General features: G+C 41.0%; 2 protein-coding genes across 4 annotated transcripts in view; one reads left to right on the forward strand and one right to left on the reverse strand.

Annotated features, from left to right (window-relative positions):
• Positions 1–5,130, forward strand: part of apbb2a (amyloid beta (A4) precursor protein-binding, family B, member 2a) — a 45,725-nt gene extending 40,595 nt beyond the window's left edge. Inside the window, exons 11-15 of the mRNA XM_032528605.1 lie at positions 946–1,021; positions 3,572–3,652; positions 3,734–3,849; positions 3,960–4,142; positions 4,376–5,130. Of these exons, the coding sequence (XP_032384496.1) occupies positions 946–1,021; positions 3,572–3,652; positions 3,734–3,849; positions 3,960–4,142; positions 4,376–4,552 (633 nt within the window). The 3' untranslated portion in view covers positions 4,553–5,130. The remainder of the gene's footprint in view (positions 1–945; positions 1,022–3,571; positions 3,653–3,733; positions 3,850–3,959; positions 4,143–4,375) is intronic.
• A 541-nt stretch (positions 5,131–5,671) lies between these two features.
• The window catches only part of LOC116697272 (putative methyltransferase NSUN7), a 20,350-nt gene continuing 8,691 nt past the window's right edge, over positions 5,672–17,330 (reverse strand). For all 3 annotated transcript variants that reach the window (XM_032528608.1, XM_032528609.1, XM_032528607.1), the window contains exons 4-13: positions 16,831–16,961; positions 16,550–16,702; positions 15,740–15,923; positions 14,550–14,784; positions 13,779–13,922; positions 13,342–13,443; positions 11,749–11,884; positions 10,995–11,118; positions 7,391–7,655; positions 5,672–7,000 (exon numbers count right to left, since the gene is read on the reverse strand). In XM_032528608.1, coding sequence (XP_032384499.1) covers positions 6,603–7,000; positions 7,391–7,655; positions 10,995–11,118; positions 11,749–11,884; positions 13,342–13,443; positions 13,779–13,922; positions 14,550–14,784; positions 15,740–15,923; positions 16,550–16,702; positions 16,831–16,961 — 1,872 coding nt within the window. In that variant the 3' untranslated portion in view covers positions 5,672–6,602. The remainder of the gene's footprint in view (positions 7,001–7,390; positions 7,656–10,994; positions 11,119–11,748; positions 11,885–13,341; positions 13,444–13,778; positions 13,923–14,549; positions 14,785–15,739; positions 15,924–16,549; positions 16,703–16,830; positions 16,962–17,330) is intronic.

Raw genomic sequence — 17,330 nt, forward strand, 5'->3', positions numbered from 1 at the left:
GGTGCTTCTTCTTGCATGTTCCCCTGTGTGCAGAGTTGCAGACTCACCATAGACTTTGAGAAATGACACCTACAATTAATCAAGTGTCTGTAGCAGGAAGAGTGCAGCAGCTCAGTGCAGAGGCCATGCAGACTATTCAACACTGTTTAAACAGTGTGTACAATGCAGCAGAAGAGAAACAAAAAGAGAGAGGCTGTCTTTTTAGACAGCTGAATTTAATATAATGTACGTAACATTTGGAAGACAAGGTTTTAAAGGATAAGGCTGGTTATATTTAATATTTTTCGTATTGTAGTCAAATCCTATAATAAGACCAAAACCAACAGTAAATTGATGTACTTACAAGTAATACCTGTGTAGCCAAAGCCCGAGACATACAGCATATTCCTGTGAGCCATGCAGCTCCATTGTTGTCCAACAACTATTAAAAACACATTAGTAAGCTACACCGTTGCACTGGGGGAAATCTATTTTTGCAAAATGATTAATACGAGTCCTGTAGTTTATTCTGAGTCAATTCACATACTCCATCACTAGCGCACCAATATGGCTGAAAATAGTTCCCAATAAACACAGTTTAATATTTGCTAACAACAACAGTGCCAAGCTGTTTTAGGAAAATAAATTATAGATTTGTTACCGATTTTTAAAGACATACATCTTCAGTAGAAATAAATGGGTTGAGGAAGTTGGAAAGCATTGAGAAAAGGAGGAACACGTTGTTGGTTTTGGTCTTTTCATGGAATTCGTTGACAATAACAAAAATATATAATATGATGTCTAATCATTTAAATTGTGTCATTATTTCTCATGCTTATTTACGCTGTTGTGTCCATTCAACCATGTCTTTTTTTCTCTTCTTATCTTATCCCATTCTGGTCGCATTTGTCTTCTTTCTTTTTTTCTTGCCTCTCTTCTCTTTCTTCCCCTCCCTTTCTTCTCCAGATTATGGCTGAAAGAAAAAGTGCCAAGGCTGCAGCTAGCAGCTCCTCCCAGACCGGCTCTGATGTACCCCTACAGGGTATGCACACACACACACACACACACACACACACACACACACACACACACACACACACACACACACACACACACACACACACACACACACACACAAGCACAGATGCACACATCTTTTTCTTTGAGTTTTGTTCTTTAGTAGTTCCCTCATGAGAGAATAGGATTTGTCAGCTGTGTGTTATCTTCCCTGCTGTGATTTTTTGTCTTACATTACAGCATTCCTTCACATCTGAAACCATATATATGTGTGTTTTTAAAAAATGACCTTTATCGCCTCAGGAGTGACTGTGAACATTTTTTATTAGAAAAGATAACAGTGTGTGGTTCAGTTACACACAGCTAATGCTGACTTCAGAACAACTCGCTTCACAATCATGGAGTTTTATCCACCAAGCACTAATTTTATTCCCCGTTTCCTATTTTGCTAAGTCCCACCGCTTGCCCCAAGTAATTATAGAAAGAAAGAGAAAAAGCGCCTGCACAATTCTTCCTCCACTGTAACTTCAGCTGGTGTGTGTATCTGCTGAGTGTGGGGGTACAGAGCTCCAACATATAAAAGAACTTCATTGGCTCTTTACTAACAGAGGCAGTGGACCTCATTAAAACCCAATTAGTGTTTCTTTCAGGTGAGGCCTGGTGCTCCACGACTCATCCCAACCCCAGGATCAAAGAACGTATTGGTGAAACATACCTCACATCTTTTAAACCTATTACTTGCCTGAACTCACAGTCTTTTAACTGAAAGACAACAGTTGGTATCCAGTGAGAGATGTTGTCCTTACACTGGATAGACCAGGACATGAGCGCTATAAGTTCAGTGGATGGAAAACAGTTCTAGTTCTTGCCTTGAATCAATTTCTTCAGGGTAGCTGGGAATGCGCAATCCTGTGTTGGGAAACATTTTAGGAGATTAGCACCAAATTATTTTAGATGAGTGCCAATACCAGGATGATGGTCCTATTGTCCACATCTGATATGGTCTGCTTGAGCTCTACTTTAAATATGGAATGAAAGTGTGAAAACCTCTTGTTCCTCATTCATGTAACTGCTGTTTTCAAAGCTTTGGCATTTCATACTGAATGTGTAAGATATTAGGGACTTTTTTCATGGAATACACTGATGAGGTGAATCCAGGCTAAAGCCATTACCTCTGATTGAATTGGTTTATTTAGTCCATACTGACCACATGGAATGTCAGTTTGTGGTGAATTGTTAATCTCTGAAATCCGGTAATTAAGATGTGGACTGTGCAAAATGGCTGAAAGTAAAACTGAGGAAAATGTCATATGTAGGCTGGTTTGTTGCTAGTTGTTTATCTCGGTTTAAAGTAACTGACCTCCAGTGGTTCAACATCTCACCTTGATAACGTGATGAGCAGGTGTACTACCAGGGTGTGGTAACAGGTGCAACAAAGCACACCCTTTGTATGTATATGGCTTGAAACTTCAAAACAAAGCTCAGCACAACTAAACTAAACAACTAAGTTACTCTTTAAAGTCCTTACTTTAAAGTCATTATGTGTGTATATATATATAACTAAATATATAATTTTAAATAATTATAGCATCTTTCAAATTATTCAGATTTGCTTTTATCTCCCACTTAAAACTCACCGAGGGGTAAAGTCAGAACCTTTTCAAATTGTACACATAGTGGCGTTAATGTAGGCAATTTGTAATTTACCTGTGTGGTAAATTTTTGAATCTGATCTTTTGTTATTTAACATTTCATTAGACATTTTTGGGACATTTTGTGTTAATGAGTACAAACAAAAGCCCATGGCTTCACTCATGGTTAGCATCTTAAACTCCTAGGTACCCTTAAAAACAGGTTATAACAGTTATACATTGCAGATGTTGGGTTTGTGTATAAATAGTTACCAATAAACTGAATGTGCAATTCAACAATAATGACCATTTTATTTTGACTCAATAATAATGAATTCCATGTTGCAATTGTTTTTTATTTTGCAAATCCATGTTGACTAGCCAAACATCAAATAGTTAGCAGTTAGTATAGTAGTATAGTTCATTACTAATATCATCATTTTGTAGTTGATTCTTCAGTTGTGCCCTTTCTAGTATTGTGTTGGATTTCTATAATGTCATCATTTAAAACATTGGAGGATTAAAAAAAAATCATCAAGTCATGTCAAGCTTAAGCAGCTATCTGCACGGTGTGTTAATGATGTTAACTTCATGGCTGATTGAGAAGCAGGTGATACAAGATTTCTGATCATCCCCATTCACTCATCCTTTCTGCCTACAGGCCATTGTGTAAACAGGCATAGCTGGATTTTCATGTAGAAAAAGTCCTGCATGCTTGTGTGTGAACATATTTTTCATGATTTAATCATGTCAACAGCACCCTAAAATATTAAAATAGTCACCAGTGTTTGTTTATTTCCCAAGTTTAAGCCAATTATCATGTGTGGACTGTCCTTTTGGAACTTTGCGTTAGATGTTGTGGCATGATAGAATTCCCTGTGGGTGCTCTGTGCGTGTGTGTGTTGTAATGTGTTTGGGTGTGTGTGTGTGTTTTCTCTCTGCAGAGTTTCCCATGCCAAAGACTGAGTTGGTGCAGAAGTTTCATGTGCTGTATCTGGGCATGACGTCTGTGTCTCGCCCCATAGGTAAACTAATACTGAAACACACACATCTCAACACATCTTCGACTGTCTCACTGATCAGGCTCCCCTGTGTTTTGTCCTCAGGTATGGACATCATAAATGGAGCTGTAGAAAATCTCCTGTCCTCCACAGGCAAAGAGGACTGGACTCCTGTGATATTAAGTATTGCTGACACCACACTGGCTGTCATCAAAGAAAAGGCAAGGGACCTGTCAATGCTGTCCTGAGTAACAGATAAATAAAATAAGTGAAGGTGCTTGGAGATTAGAGACTAGCTCAGATCTAATTCTTCTCTCGGCTGTGTGTGCAGGAAGAGGAAGAGGAGGTGTTGGTGGAGTGTCGAGTACGCTTCTTGTCCTTCATGGGCGTGGGACGAGATGTGCACTCATTTGCCTTTATTATGGACACTGGGAGCCAGCATTTCCAGTGCCATGTCTTCTGGTGCGACCCCAACGCAGGCAGTGTCTCTGAGGCTGTGCAGGCAGCATGCGTGGTAAGTCTATGATTCTTCTGCTGTCAAATGAGATGATGTTATGTTTTTGAATTGTCACTATTCCGAAAAGAATATTAGAAAGGTTTGTATTTAAAGGAATAGTTCAGCATTGCGTAAAAGACACTTTTTTGCTAGCTTGCTAAGAGTTAGACGAGAAGATCGATACTGCTCTCTCTGAAAGCCCAAACCCCAAATGATGAAAACTCATCTAGTCCTGTCCTCCTCTTCCTCAGCTGCGGTATCAGAAGTGTCTGGTGGCACGGCCGCCCTCCCAACGTGCTGGCTCCTCATCCTCGCCCTCTGCGGACACGGTGACACGCCGAGTGACCACCAGCGTGAAGCGTGGCGTCCAGTCTCTCATAGACACTCTGAAACCCAAGAAACAGCCATCGGAACTCCCCCAGCAATGACCGTCACCAGTGACCACAGCACCATCCCAACCGACACCTCACACACTGTCATCGCCACAACAACACCTAGTCAGTACCAGCCATGGTAACCAATGATGTACATACATGTTAACAAACTCCACAGCAGATGAAGGAAATGAGAACAGTCCTCCAGTGAGCCTGATGATAATGAAAACAATGACAAGTAAACTGATCTGTTTCATGAGGAGGAATGAAAAGCTAGTGTCACTGGTTGAACTTTGACCTTTGAATGCTGCTGTGTCCAGGTGGAAACCACCTGCTGGCTTCACTGGTCCTTACTTTATGTGGATTTATGGGACTGGATAAATTATTTGATGAAGCAGACAGGACAAAGGATAACCCAGAAGAAAAAGATCACATTTCTATTAATAGACTGGTTTATCATTGGTTTACTCCCATTGTCTTTCATGCTCTGTCCCGTCCTGTAAAAACATCATCAGCACAGTAAGAGCTCCTGGACTGGACGCCTGAAACGCTAAGCTATGAATGCCTTTTCAGGACAGACAAGGTGACAACTTCCTGTCATGGCATCTGAACAGATGAATAAGAAAGAAAACCAAGACCAGACAGACAAGACCTGCCAACACGCTCCCTCCCACCAAATGGCATCCAAATATTTTGATCCCTTCGGTGTGTTAGACTTTAAACAAACAAAAAATTCAACATCTCCTTCGAGGATGAATGAATGAAGTGATTGTATTAATGAAGTGTATGTAAATGATTGTATGTAGGAAGAGAGAATTTAGGGCACAGAAAATTGTAGATATAAGGGTGAGATGAAGTGTTGGTGACAAATGAGATGTGTTGATTTTGCATGTTTTCTTGATGGGATATGTTTTATGTTGATGAGTTTAAAAAGGGTCTCAGTAGGAAGAGTGGTGAACACACAAGAAATAGATGCTCTTAGCACAAGTCATCTCCAGCTGACCAAGACTGGATTTACACTTGCACAAAAGATTTGGCCTATTTCTGACCCATGCCTGAATAAAAGGGTATTCCTTGCCCCATTTACAGAATCACAATATAGTCAGTCAATGTATTTTTAATTCCATTCCTTGATGAGTAGATCGGCAAAAGAAAGGCAACAGTTTTATTTAGAAGTATTTAGAAGCTTTTAATTAGTTAAGATTGTTTTGCAGATATTATAAAGAAACTGAGTTTAAAAGCTCAAGAATGTTACGTTGCTTAAATTCAGACTTAATAACAATTTCCTCAGGAATCTTTATGCATACACCCAAGATTTACGTGGTAGCAAGAAAGATGGCAGATGTGAGGCACACATGGCTATATGAACACTGGTGCACAATAGTGTTTTCCCTGCTTGGACAGCATGGAAAGATCAAATATGTGCCCCACAGTAAGGGTTAACTGTATGTTCTCTTCATCAGTAAATCCAGCCAGTCTACTCCCACTCACAAACAAAATACACACATACACACACAGCAGTAAATATGTCTGCTGTCACTGCTATCAAAACCTTGATACAGCTCCTATGGCTCGTGGCCAATACCTGCACTCCACATAAACTCTATGAATGCAGTCCGATCAAAATGAAAAAGACACGCAAAAAAACAACCAAGAAAGATGCTGTAAATCATTTCAATTCTGTTCTTCACTCATCTTTTCACCATGTGAATGTAATCTGTTGTGACAATAAATGCATTACCAAAAGAGACAGGAGTAGCTTCTTGAATACGTCCTTCAGTTGTTCAGGTCAGTGGAACCCTTTGTAGTAGCTATTCATCATGTAGTGACATTGAAATGATATTAGTCCAGCCCTTTAAATACATGCGGTTTGATTAGACTATGACGCTCTTTATAGCACACAAAGACACTGTCACAGTTATATTGTAATCTTAAGTAAAAATGGTTCTAGAAGCATTTAAGGTGACTTTCTTTTTTTAATGCTCTATGTAATTTGGCAAATCAACAACACTGTATATATTTTGGTGTTAGATTTAGATTATTTAAGTAAGCATTTGGCAAAATTATTAATACTTCTTTTATATTTGTGTTGGTGTTTGTGAGCTTAAAACAAAGGCTGGGATTTGACCATAGCATCCTTGGAGAGACTGCCACTGGAGCGGGAGGGGGGTACACTCTGAACTGCGGGCCTCCAGTTGTTGTAGTTAAAGCTGGGGCTGCGTCCTGGTCGGGTGTGCAGGGGTGGGAGAAAGTCGGGGAAGTGAACGGTAGGCAGGACGAGCACCACAGGCTTCAGCACCTCCTGATGAGCTCTGCGGGGACGGACAACCGGGGCAGCTGGGAAAGCAGGGGGAGGGACGGGATGTAGAGTGGTGGTGAAAGTTGTAGTGCTTAATACAGGGGGGGTGCTTTTCTTGGTTGCGCTGTTTTCTGGTTTGGAGGAAGAGAAGGAGCTGGACACAGTGTTCTGGGAGGACTGCAGGCGCACTGCTTTGGCTTTTCCTGAAGGACAAAAAACAGTGAGAGAGGTCAGAAGTAGAGTACTAGAATTTTGGACCAAAGTTCAGAAAGCATTGGGAAAAGGGTACATGCTGCACTAATTCGTTGCTACTCCTCTTAGCCAAAAGCTTAAAGGAATAGTTTGACGCTTAAGTCAGATGTAAGTAAAATCTGAAACACACAACTGATTTAGGGGAGAAATTAAGGTAAATATTCTTATTCATTTCTTGCTGCAAATTATTTGCATATTGGGAGTGGTATCAATCTTCTCATATAACTCTTATCAGGAAAGCAAATCAGCATATTAACCGGAATGTCTCCTTAAATCAGCTGTATGTTCCAGATTGTACTTGCAACTGACTTACGATAGAGGACTGAAGTAATTATGCGCACCTTGTAATGACTGTCGGCTGTTAGTAAATTCCTGATGTCCACACAAAGTAGTGCTGTTGCTGCCCTTGGTCTCTTGGTTTTTAGATTGAATACTGACAGAGAGGTGGGACTGAGAGGTGCGTGCATGAGTAGTTTTTGTCATCCTGTTGGTGTGTCCATGCTGCTCTTTTCTTGTTAGCTTTTTGGGTCCGATCCTGTCCAGTATGCCTTTAGCATTAGCCCTGAGAAGCACGTCATGTGGTGCCTCTTTGACCACTGGCTCAGGCTGTTGAGAAGTGACAAAGCAATAGCTTTAATTTTCTAAGACATAACAGATAATTATTCAGGTGAAAGAAATTCTTGGTGAATGAAACACTTTGTATACTGAAGCATACAGCCAGGTACCTTATGACCTCACTAACCGACACGCCACGCAGACACACACTCAGACGCGATAAATATTGCACATTATTCTTCTAAATAAGAAATCTTGTGGCATCACATGAAGAAGTAAATGCTGACACAATACTTTATCTTTCTTAAAATGTACCTTGAATATAAATCACAGTTTAATTAATAAGCAAAATCATGTTATCAACATTTAATGGATATAATAACAAAATACATTTGTTAACCATATAAGAAAATATTTAATTAATGGTATAGGACCACCATATGTAATATTGGTAAAGAAAAAGAGGGGAGAGAGCCACCATGTCCTTGCTGCTGGCTGCAGGGTCACCTGCTGTCTCAGCAGCAGCCTACTGCTCTCCCCAACACCTGAATTATTCACTAGCACAGTGTACACTACAGGGACATGCAGCCTGTGTGGGTTTATGTTTGCGTGTGTGCGCGTGTGTGTGTGTGTGTGTGTGTGTGTTTTCTAAAGTGCTTGCTTGTACTTTCATGCAAATGTGTATGTTTGTACAAGCTGTTGGTAATTCTATGTACACAGGTATGTGTGCTTACATACTGTAAAGTGTGCACATGCGTTTTTCACATGCGCTTATTTGTGCTAATACACTCTGTACACACAGGTAAACATGCTTCAGAAGCACCGCTGTAATGCAGTCTTTGGTGGACGCCCTGAACTTTGTTGATGCTAACTCATACAGACAGGGGGCGCTGAATTATTCAACAGGCACTCTCTCTTGCCTCCCTTTCTTCCCCCTCACCCCGGTAAATCTCACTTCCTCTCCATCTCCACTTACCAACCACGCAACGCTTTGTGAATCTCTCATTTCCTTCTAGACTCTGCCAAACTCATCTGCCACAGCGCAGCCTGGCGCTGAACCAATTCTTTTAAAATACTTCCAAGTCCAAAGTCCAAAATCATTACGTCCAATATATCTTGACAAATACACCCAAATGTATGAAACTCACTCTAAAGAATGACGAAAACAAAGTCAAAGCAAAAAGTGTAGGGTTCTGAATCCCCTATTAATATTGTCCAAATTCGTCCTTCAGAGGTAGGGGACTTTTAGCGGAAAGTCCACCTGCTCTGCCTTCTCTGGAAATTAGGTGAAACACTTCTTTATTATTCCCAGTTGTTTCTGTAGGGAGGGCTCATAAACAACTTTACTAGGTGAAGCTATGACAGTCGATGTACGAGAGACAGCATTCAAACACTTATATAATTGCTATTTTTATGGCGCTTTTCAGAGTGCCACAATAACTTTTGATTAGCTGAGTTTATTGGAGGTAGGGAGAAAAAAATCCTGTTTGAGGCACCATAACAGCCGTTTGATTATCTTTTCATCCCTATCTGTGGAGGTATAAAACATGATGGATGGCCAGAAAGGAACAGACACCGCAGTGCAAGAGCCTGTGGGGGTAAAATGGCTTAATAACCCTGCACTGGCATAATAAGCATAAGAGCAGATTTCATAATGTGAGGGAGTATGTCGTAAATGTGGCTATGTTGTGGATTATGAGGATGTGGGGAAGCCCGGTCACACAGACTTGATGAGACTTGCAAAAGCATCTTAACCAACCCTGAAGATCCACAACCTGCTGCACTTACAGCCACTTAGAGCTGGGCTGCCCTTCTGTAACAGTGTTACAACTACCAACTATCAACTATCAACAAATATAATAACGAGGTAAAAGGAGAGGTGGTCAGATAGAGAGAGTCAGTTGATAGTGGAGTGGAAATAAGATGAGTTGGATTTAACAGGAGAGACTTTATGAAGCCATGAAAGCCTGTGACTAGACAAGACAGAATGCTTCTCAATTATTAATGTTCATAAAAGAGCGAATGTATGAGAAATCTCTTTTAAGAAATAAACCCAAAACCTTTAAAGACACTTCTATTGTGTCTAATTCTAAAGTGTAATACACAAACACCTTCATACATACAAAAAGTGGATTCCTACTTCTCCTTTAGGTAATACAATCCAAGACCAACTCTCTGCTCTAAATGCAGCTCTAAAGCTAATGATTTAACTCCTCTCATCCTTTCATCTCATCCTAACTTCATTCTACTTCTAAAGCTGATTTCTTCAACCTGAATTTCAGCATTTATTCACACTCATCCTGCCACCTTCTCCTCCGTCAACTCACACTTTCTTTCTAGTTGCAGCTTAGACTCGGACAAGATGCCTGTGTGTGTGATCCACCATTCTCATTCCTGCTAGCAGCCTGACTTCTTTTTTCCTCTATTTTTTTCCACCTCAAGGGTTTGACCAAGCAGCTGCCACAGCCTGTGAAGCTCATTTTCACGTAATCTCAACTTCAGTGGCCTGGTTCCCAACTTACCTTCCCCTTTCTGCCCCGAAATAAACATACTCAAAGTGATGTGTGGCTCTCTTGGATCTGTCTACGCTTAGAAAACACACATGCTTCAGGTCCTCAGTGGATGATTTGTTTTTAGCTCACCAATCAAACCTCTATCACCCCATACCTGTTGTGTATCATAAGAGAGACGGTCACGGGAGGGCTTATCAGGACTCAGAAGAAAGCAGGTGAAGGACAAGGGAGTTTTTTTTGCAGACATAAAGGATCAGTCAGTTTAGACAATAAAAAATATCTGTCATTCCGAAAAAGGTCAGGTCAGGTCAGGTCCAGGGCTAATGTTGGAGTTCTTTTTGTCATTGAAGACCAGACAGCTTTCCGCACTGGATCCTAAATGAGCTAAATTTGTCCCTGCTTGTCTCTTTGGCTGAACTGCATGAAAGCAGGAGTGGACCGGTATTTTCACATTTTGAAGCTACAATAGATTGTTTTCAAGAAGCAAAATGATCATGTAGGACAATAAACCTTGAAGACATAAAGTATTGACTTTCATTTCACCACTCCTCAACTTATTACAGTATTTGGAGGCAGTAGAGGCCAATAGAAAAACTTAAAACAATGTTTTATCAACGTCAATGCTTTTCAGTAGTGTGAAGAGATTTACTCAGATGAACTACTGTTGAACCACATCACTCTTCCTTTCTTGTGGTCACTTATACTTAATGAAATATTAAAATGCTAAATTGACCCTCGACTTCCTGTGGTGGATAAGTCTAGTGTTGAGAGAAATAATAAATTGAATATTGGTGACACAGATAAAATTCAACTATGTAAATTAATCGGGGTTAACCACTGCTTTGCTCTGTGAGATAAAAAGAAAAGAAAAGTGTACCTCTCTGCTGAGAACAGCCAGGAAGCAGCCATTGCTCTGTTCTGAGGGCTCCAACATGAAGAAGGGGTCTGTTTCCTCTGGAGCCTTGGCATGGTCAGGAATGCTGAATGGGGATGCACTAAGTCTAGAAGAAACACATACATATACAAACAAAAACACAGTGAACAAATATACAGATAGAGATAGCTGTTAAAGAACGTAACATAAGCTACGTTATTTAACTCAGTAAATGCACGTAAGTCTACTAGGTGTAGTAAAGCCAGTGTGATCCATATAAAAAATATTGCTTTTGTGTTTTATTTATGCTAGCCAGAGGCATTGCCAGCACACCAGGCTGGCTTACTGCAAGGATGAATCAGTCTTGGAACATTCAGGTCTACAGAAATGGTAAACTTCAACTTAAACACGCCTTAAGTTCTTCAAACCACACACACACACACACAAACACACACACACACACACACACAAACACACACACACACACACACACACACACACACACAAACTATTCAAAAATATAACAAAAAATGTCTAAGAGAAGGGAATGTTTTTTTCTTGCCCTTTTCACAGCATGAAGAGACATTAAATGGCACCTTTGATTATATTTTCTCCTTCAGTTCCTGCCTGAGTCTTTGACGGAAGCCAGCAGACAATCAACTCGGCAGGCTGACAGACAGTGAGGCAAACAGACAAAGAGAGACACTAGCAGATAGATGCAGAGAGTGCACCAGTGGTTCAGAGACCTGAAGCTGACCTGAAGTTTGCTTGTTTTGGTTCCCCCTCCTGCTCTGAGCGGGCCTTTGCTTGCTCCAGGGCTCTGCTCACCACCTCCTCGTTCTCCTCTTGGTATGAAGAACAGGTAGAGTACACCACTGCCAAAACCTTAGGGACTATACAAAAAAGGTGTGCATCGTATCAACATTCTCTATATATGTAATTATAATGTAGAATATACATAACCTCTGTGTGTTGCAACTACACTGCATTTCTAAACCAAAATAAATCCACGACACATAAGAAATTAAAATGAAACTGCTTTAGTGACACGTTCAGTCGAAAAGTTACTTCCCCTCATTTCATGACAATTAAATGTAATTATTCAAACTGAGCCATCCTCCTCATCAAGCGCTCCCTTTGAAGAAATCAGTTCTTGAATATTAATTTCTTAGTACAGTTGTGTGTATACACATAGTTCATTTTTATTCAACTGCTGCTGGCTTGCAGATTTGTGAAGCTATCGGCCGTTTGATTTGCTTCATTTGAGCTTTGATTTCTTTCTTGCTCACTAATTACAGCCAGACACAAACAATTAACGTCGAGCTGATAACAAATAAAACCTGCTCAGATGTGGAAAACAAATGTGAAATATCGCTTTTAAAGAAAGCGCAACTGAGCCAAAAATACAAGATGACTGGGGCGGAAACATTTGTTATTCACCCACCTCACATCTGGGACACTAAGGATTATGAAGGTGCGTGTTGTATATCGTCTGTGTGAGCAACTGTCTATGCTTGTCTTATGTAGAGTCATTGAAATAAGACCATAGACTCAACTAAGCTAAATCACTAGATACACGTCCACCATTCATTAAAAGTCCTATTAGAAAGAACCTACACTGGCAAAAAAAACAAAAAACGTTGAAGGGGGCTGATCAATGGCAGTGTGATTAGAGGAGCTGGTTTTCAGTGCCCCTAACAGAAAGACCCCAACTGCTCAATGAACATGACCCAGACCAACACAGAAAGGAGTGCACTGGAAAATAAATACAAGGCAGACAGAGGCTGATGAGTGGAGCTCATGGACACAGATTAACACACCACTTAGTTGAATGAAATACAATATATAGAATAGAACTAAGCAGGAAAGCATTGGCTTTACAGAATAGAACTGTAACACCAGTATAGAATAGAACATGATGTCATGTCCTAAACTAGGACAGCTCTACAGAATGTATGCAACGCAAAGCAGATTTACTAATCACTTGTTTAGAAATAAGCGAGGAATGCTGCAGGAGACTGTTTGCTGACCGGCACAGAGGAGTACATTAGCATTCCTAATTAAGACTCAGACGATCTCCCAGGGATACCACAGGCTTCAGTCTAATGGAATATGTGATTAGATAATTAGGAAGTATAAGCTTCATTGTGTCAGAGAGGTGCGAGAGGCCACACGCTCAAGCCTGAGCTCATATGCTGTGTGTGTGTGTGTGTGTGTGTGTGTGTGTGTGTGTGTGTGTGTGTGTGTTGTGTGTGCGCGTTGCGTCCCGTCGTGCGGTGCGTGTGTGTGTGTGTGTGTGTGTGTGTGTGTGTGTGCGCATCAACATGAGGGCAGGTGGTTTGACACTCACACTTCAAGGCGTGATCAATTTCCTTTATCTGTTGGGCTACCAGAGCTTCCAGTTTGCTCTGGGATATGGAGCCCTGGGATAAGTCCTGCAGCAGTTCTGTGTCTGAGAACAAGCAGAATCAAGGTTTTTATCAGTTTATGAGTGTGCTGTGTATAACTAGGTTATATAAAAGCAGCAGCTCTAATACAAATGACATCCACGAAGTTGAAAGGGCTTGTTTAGACAAGTTTGTTGAAAGGATTCAGATATTCAGCCTACGACAGGACTGTGGGTGGATGATCAATAACTATTTCTGAAACTAGATCAAACATAGTAATAAAATGAAATGGAAATTTTTACTCATAGTGACACCTTTTATTTTCTGTTTAAACATAGGAAACGAAGCAATGTACACTAGATTACATGTATTTCTGAAATCTGCATAGATCGCCATGTACCTCCCTTCTCTTGCAGTATAAAGTTGACCGGGTTGCTGACTGCAGACACAGAACACTTGGGGGTTAACAGCACAACGCGCACCCTCTGAAGTCGCTTGTCACCGCCGTTCAAAGACTGGAAGACCTCTGATATCAGCTTCACATCTGAGTAGAATGCAAATAGAGTTTAACAATATACCCCATAATCACAAACACACATTTGCTCAATGCTTTAAGTGTAATAACAATGTCCCACTATTTTTCTTTGTCAAAAGATACTCTGCCTGAAGGCATCTTTTGTTATTATAAACATGTCAGCTTTGTTACATGCGTTTACAGTAATTGTTCCCCTAATGACTAGCTGAGGTGGCAGCCTCTATCAGCATATACTGTTTACATGCAGCTTAGTATCTCAGCAGACATTGTTTGATTTTAAGTGCACTGCCTGCTTATGATAGCCTCTGAGAATTTTGCTGATAAATACTAATTTTTCAACCTATATTGTCTTATCAAAATATGATCACTTCACTTTACCATAATAGTTATTTCTGTGGCCATTTGCAAAAAAAAAAAGGAGCAGTCAGTTTGAAGTGGATCAATGTGCCAAGGCTAACAGTCTCCCATTGTCTTTCATTGAAGTAAAAGACATTAAAAGACAAAGCCTGTGGAGACACGACAAGAAAGTCAGTAAATACAAATAGATAGCTGTTTTCTCTTCTTTGATCTCTTTTGTCTCACATACAAAGACACTAACAGATACTGCCCTCATGGACACATCCATGTTTTGCCTACTCTTGCAGCCCATGGCAGTGACGGTCTGTTGCAGCTCCTCCCTCTCAGCGTTTGTACGATCACTGACACAAATGTAGACTGTGGGCTGGTCGTTGCTGTTGGCTTTATGCTTCTCTGCGATGAGGGAGGCAGTGTGGGAGACAGTGAGGCCAGAGAAACAGCCCACCATAAGAACATCTCCTTCCTCTGGTAGCAGGGAGCACACTGCGTTTGGGCCCAGATTGCAAGATTTATCCTACAGACACATAAAGTGAAAGAATCAGTTTGATAAAGAGACCAACATACTTCAACAAAAGGGACGGTTTTTGCACAGCAGCAACACTCAGCAAACTGATGACACAAACTAAACTAAGAGAAAGAAGAATAAAAAGTTACAGTGTTTGATAGTGGTAAATATACTGTAATTGTTGTGGGAATGGATGGGAGAGGAGAGGGAGTTTGGAACAGCTGTTGCAAAGCAGGTAGGGAGGGGAGGCCAGAGGAGGAGAAGAGAAGATGAAGCAAAGAAGGAATAGTGAGAAAGTATGAGAGAAACAGTGCAGTCAGATTGCAACAAAGATGTCCTTCAATCATTAGGGTACCCTCCAGAAAAAAGAGCTGAACGCATATCCCTGTGGGACCACTGGGCTGGCTTGAGTTTCTGTAGTCAATATCCAGATCACAGCGTTTATCAAGAAAGACAATCCAGGGTGTAGAAGAACAAGGACATTTGAAATGAGAGAAAAATAGAGGAGAGAAACTGTGATGGAGACTCATAAAATGGAGAGAGTAAGACGTGATTAATGGCAGTGGTGTTGAATGTTTGATTGAATTTGGCTGCAAAATCTGATTTAATTGTGTTGTGGTGCTGTGTGCTGCTTACAGTTTGCATGGCAGCTTGACTTTAATGGAGTAGAAATTAAATGATTAAGCCGCTCTCCCCCTCCCAGACTAGAGGATTCTTTATGGCTCAGAGTGAAGTATGGCCAGATGAGAGGAACTGATATGAAATATTTGTATCTGGGAAAACTAATCTTAGTTGGCGTAAGGAATCTCAGTCTTAAAATCAATTTGAGCAAGGCCATTAACAAAGTGAAATCCTAAATATCAGAGAAGATTGATGGGGCTGAACAGATTTCTGCAGCCATATTAAAGTCTGCAGGGAAAAGGCTGCTCTTGTCAGAAACCTCCTCTCTCTGTGAAGCTTGTACCTGGATGATGAGTTTGTGGTCGCTAAGCAGCTTGGTGGTGTACAGCTGAGCTTTCAGCTGAGCAGGGAACACCAGTAGATCCCCACAGTGGGGATCCTGGCAGAAGGTCTGGTCCTCCAGCTGCCCAATCGATTTCACCTGGGAGAAGCCTGCACTCTTCAGCACACTTCTGACCTCATCAAGGCTAGAGGCAAGAAGAGAGGAGAGCAGATTTGTGGAAGCCCAAGAAAAGAGGGATGAGGGAAGAAGGTGAGAGGTGGGAGAAAGAGGAAGACTGTCATCATAGATAATAATAGTGTGGAGAATTGCTATGTGGCCTTTTAAATGACTTTAGTAGTAAAATGTGCTGGAAAAGCCATCAAGATACACACATGGTCACACCCACACACCCACACCCACACACGCACACACACACACACGCCACTAGTCCCAACAGGTGACCTTTACAGTCCGAGAGCTTGCTGAGGGTTGTTGCTGATTGAATCTGTCCACAGCAGCAGGATTTACACCTAACTGAATCAGCCTGTCGGGACACCTGCAAGAACACACATTAACCCGCACAAGCACACACACACACACACACATAATTGTCTGTCAGCTGAGCACCTCGCCCATAAAACATTAGGCAGCAACCCAACTTAAAGGTCTGTGTGTAGATGTATAGGTGTGTGTAGCTGCTTGCACACACTCTGTATTATGCTTACAGTGCATTCTTGGGTTTATGTACAGGTGTGTGCATGTACAGGTGTACATTATCTGCTTCAGAGTGAGTGAGTGAATGGTGTACGTTTGTGTGCTCATCTAACCAACCTGCTCCTCTGTGTGTTGATCCATGCGTAGAGTGGAAGGCTGCTTGATCTTTCCTGCTTCATCTTCACACTCTCCGGCAGGATACACTCAATGGACAAGAGATCATGTTTGATCCTGCAGCGAGCCAGAGAGGCTGCCAGCTTGGTTTTAAACCTACATACAACACATTTGTTTTTTTTTAGCTCTTCTATATTCTCAGTTTGTACTCTCCTTTTATTCTTTTACTACAAGTTTTGGTTCTTCATTCTACTTTTTTACCCTGTGTTATTATCTTATCTTACCTGAGGAGGTGGCTCTCCACATCTCTAACTTCTTGCACAATCAAGTCCTCCCTTTGGCGTTCCCGAGGGAAAAATTTTCTGTCCTGGAAGTCATAGAGCATGACGACAACAAGGCTCATCTGATCATCTGGCTAGAGGATGAGAAAAAGAATACAGTTCATTGGTGACTTCTGTTTTAACAAGAGAACAAAGGAAAATGAGGAACAAAGAGAGAGGTTGCATGGCTAACAGACAAATTTCAGATTTTTAATAACATGACTGACACACAAGCTTTTTATCAGTGAATGGTTACACCTCAAAGAACAGCTGCATATGGTACATATCTAGAATGTGCATGTGCATAAAACCAACACAACCTGTTCTTAGGTAATAGCGTAGTGGTGATTGTTCAATTTTGGTTACTTTTTTTTTTGGTTACCTAATAAGGGGTACCGCGCAGAGATACTATGTATTGGTATTCATTTGGAGATCAAATTATCCAGTTTGCACGCACACACACA

The sequence above is a fragment of the Etheostoma spectabile genome, chromosome 10 (genome assembly GCF_008692095.1).
Source record: "Etheostoma spectabile isolate EspeVRDwgs_2016 chromosome 10, UIUC_Espe_1.0, whole genome shotgun sequence".
In the NCBI taxonomy this organism is placed as follows: Eukaryota; Metazoa; Chordata; class Actinopteri; order Perciformes; family Percidae; genus Etheostoma; species Etheostoma spectabile.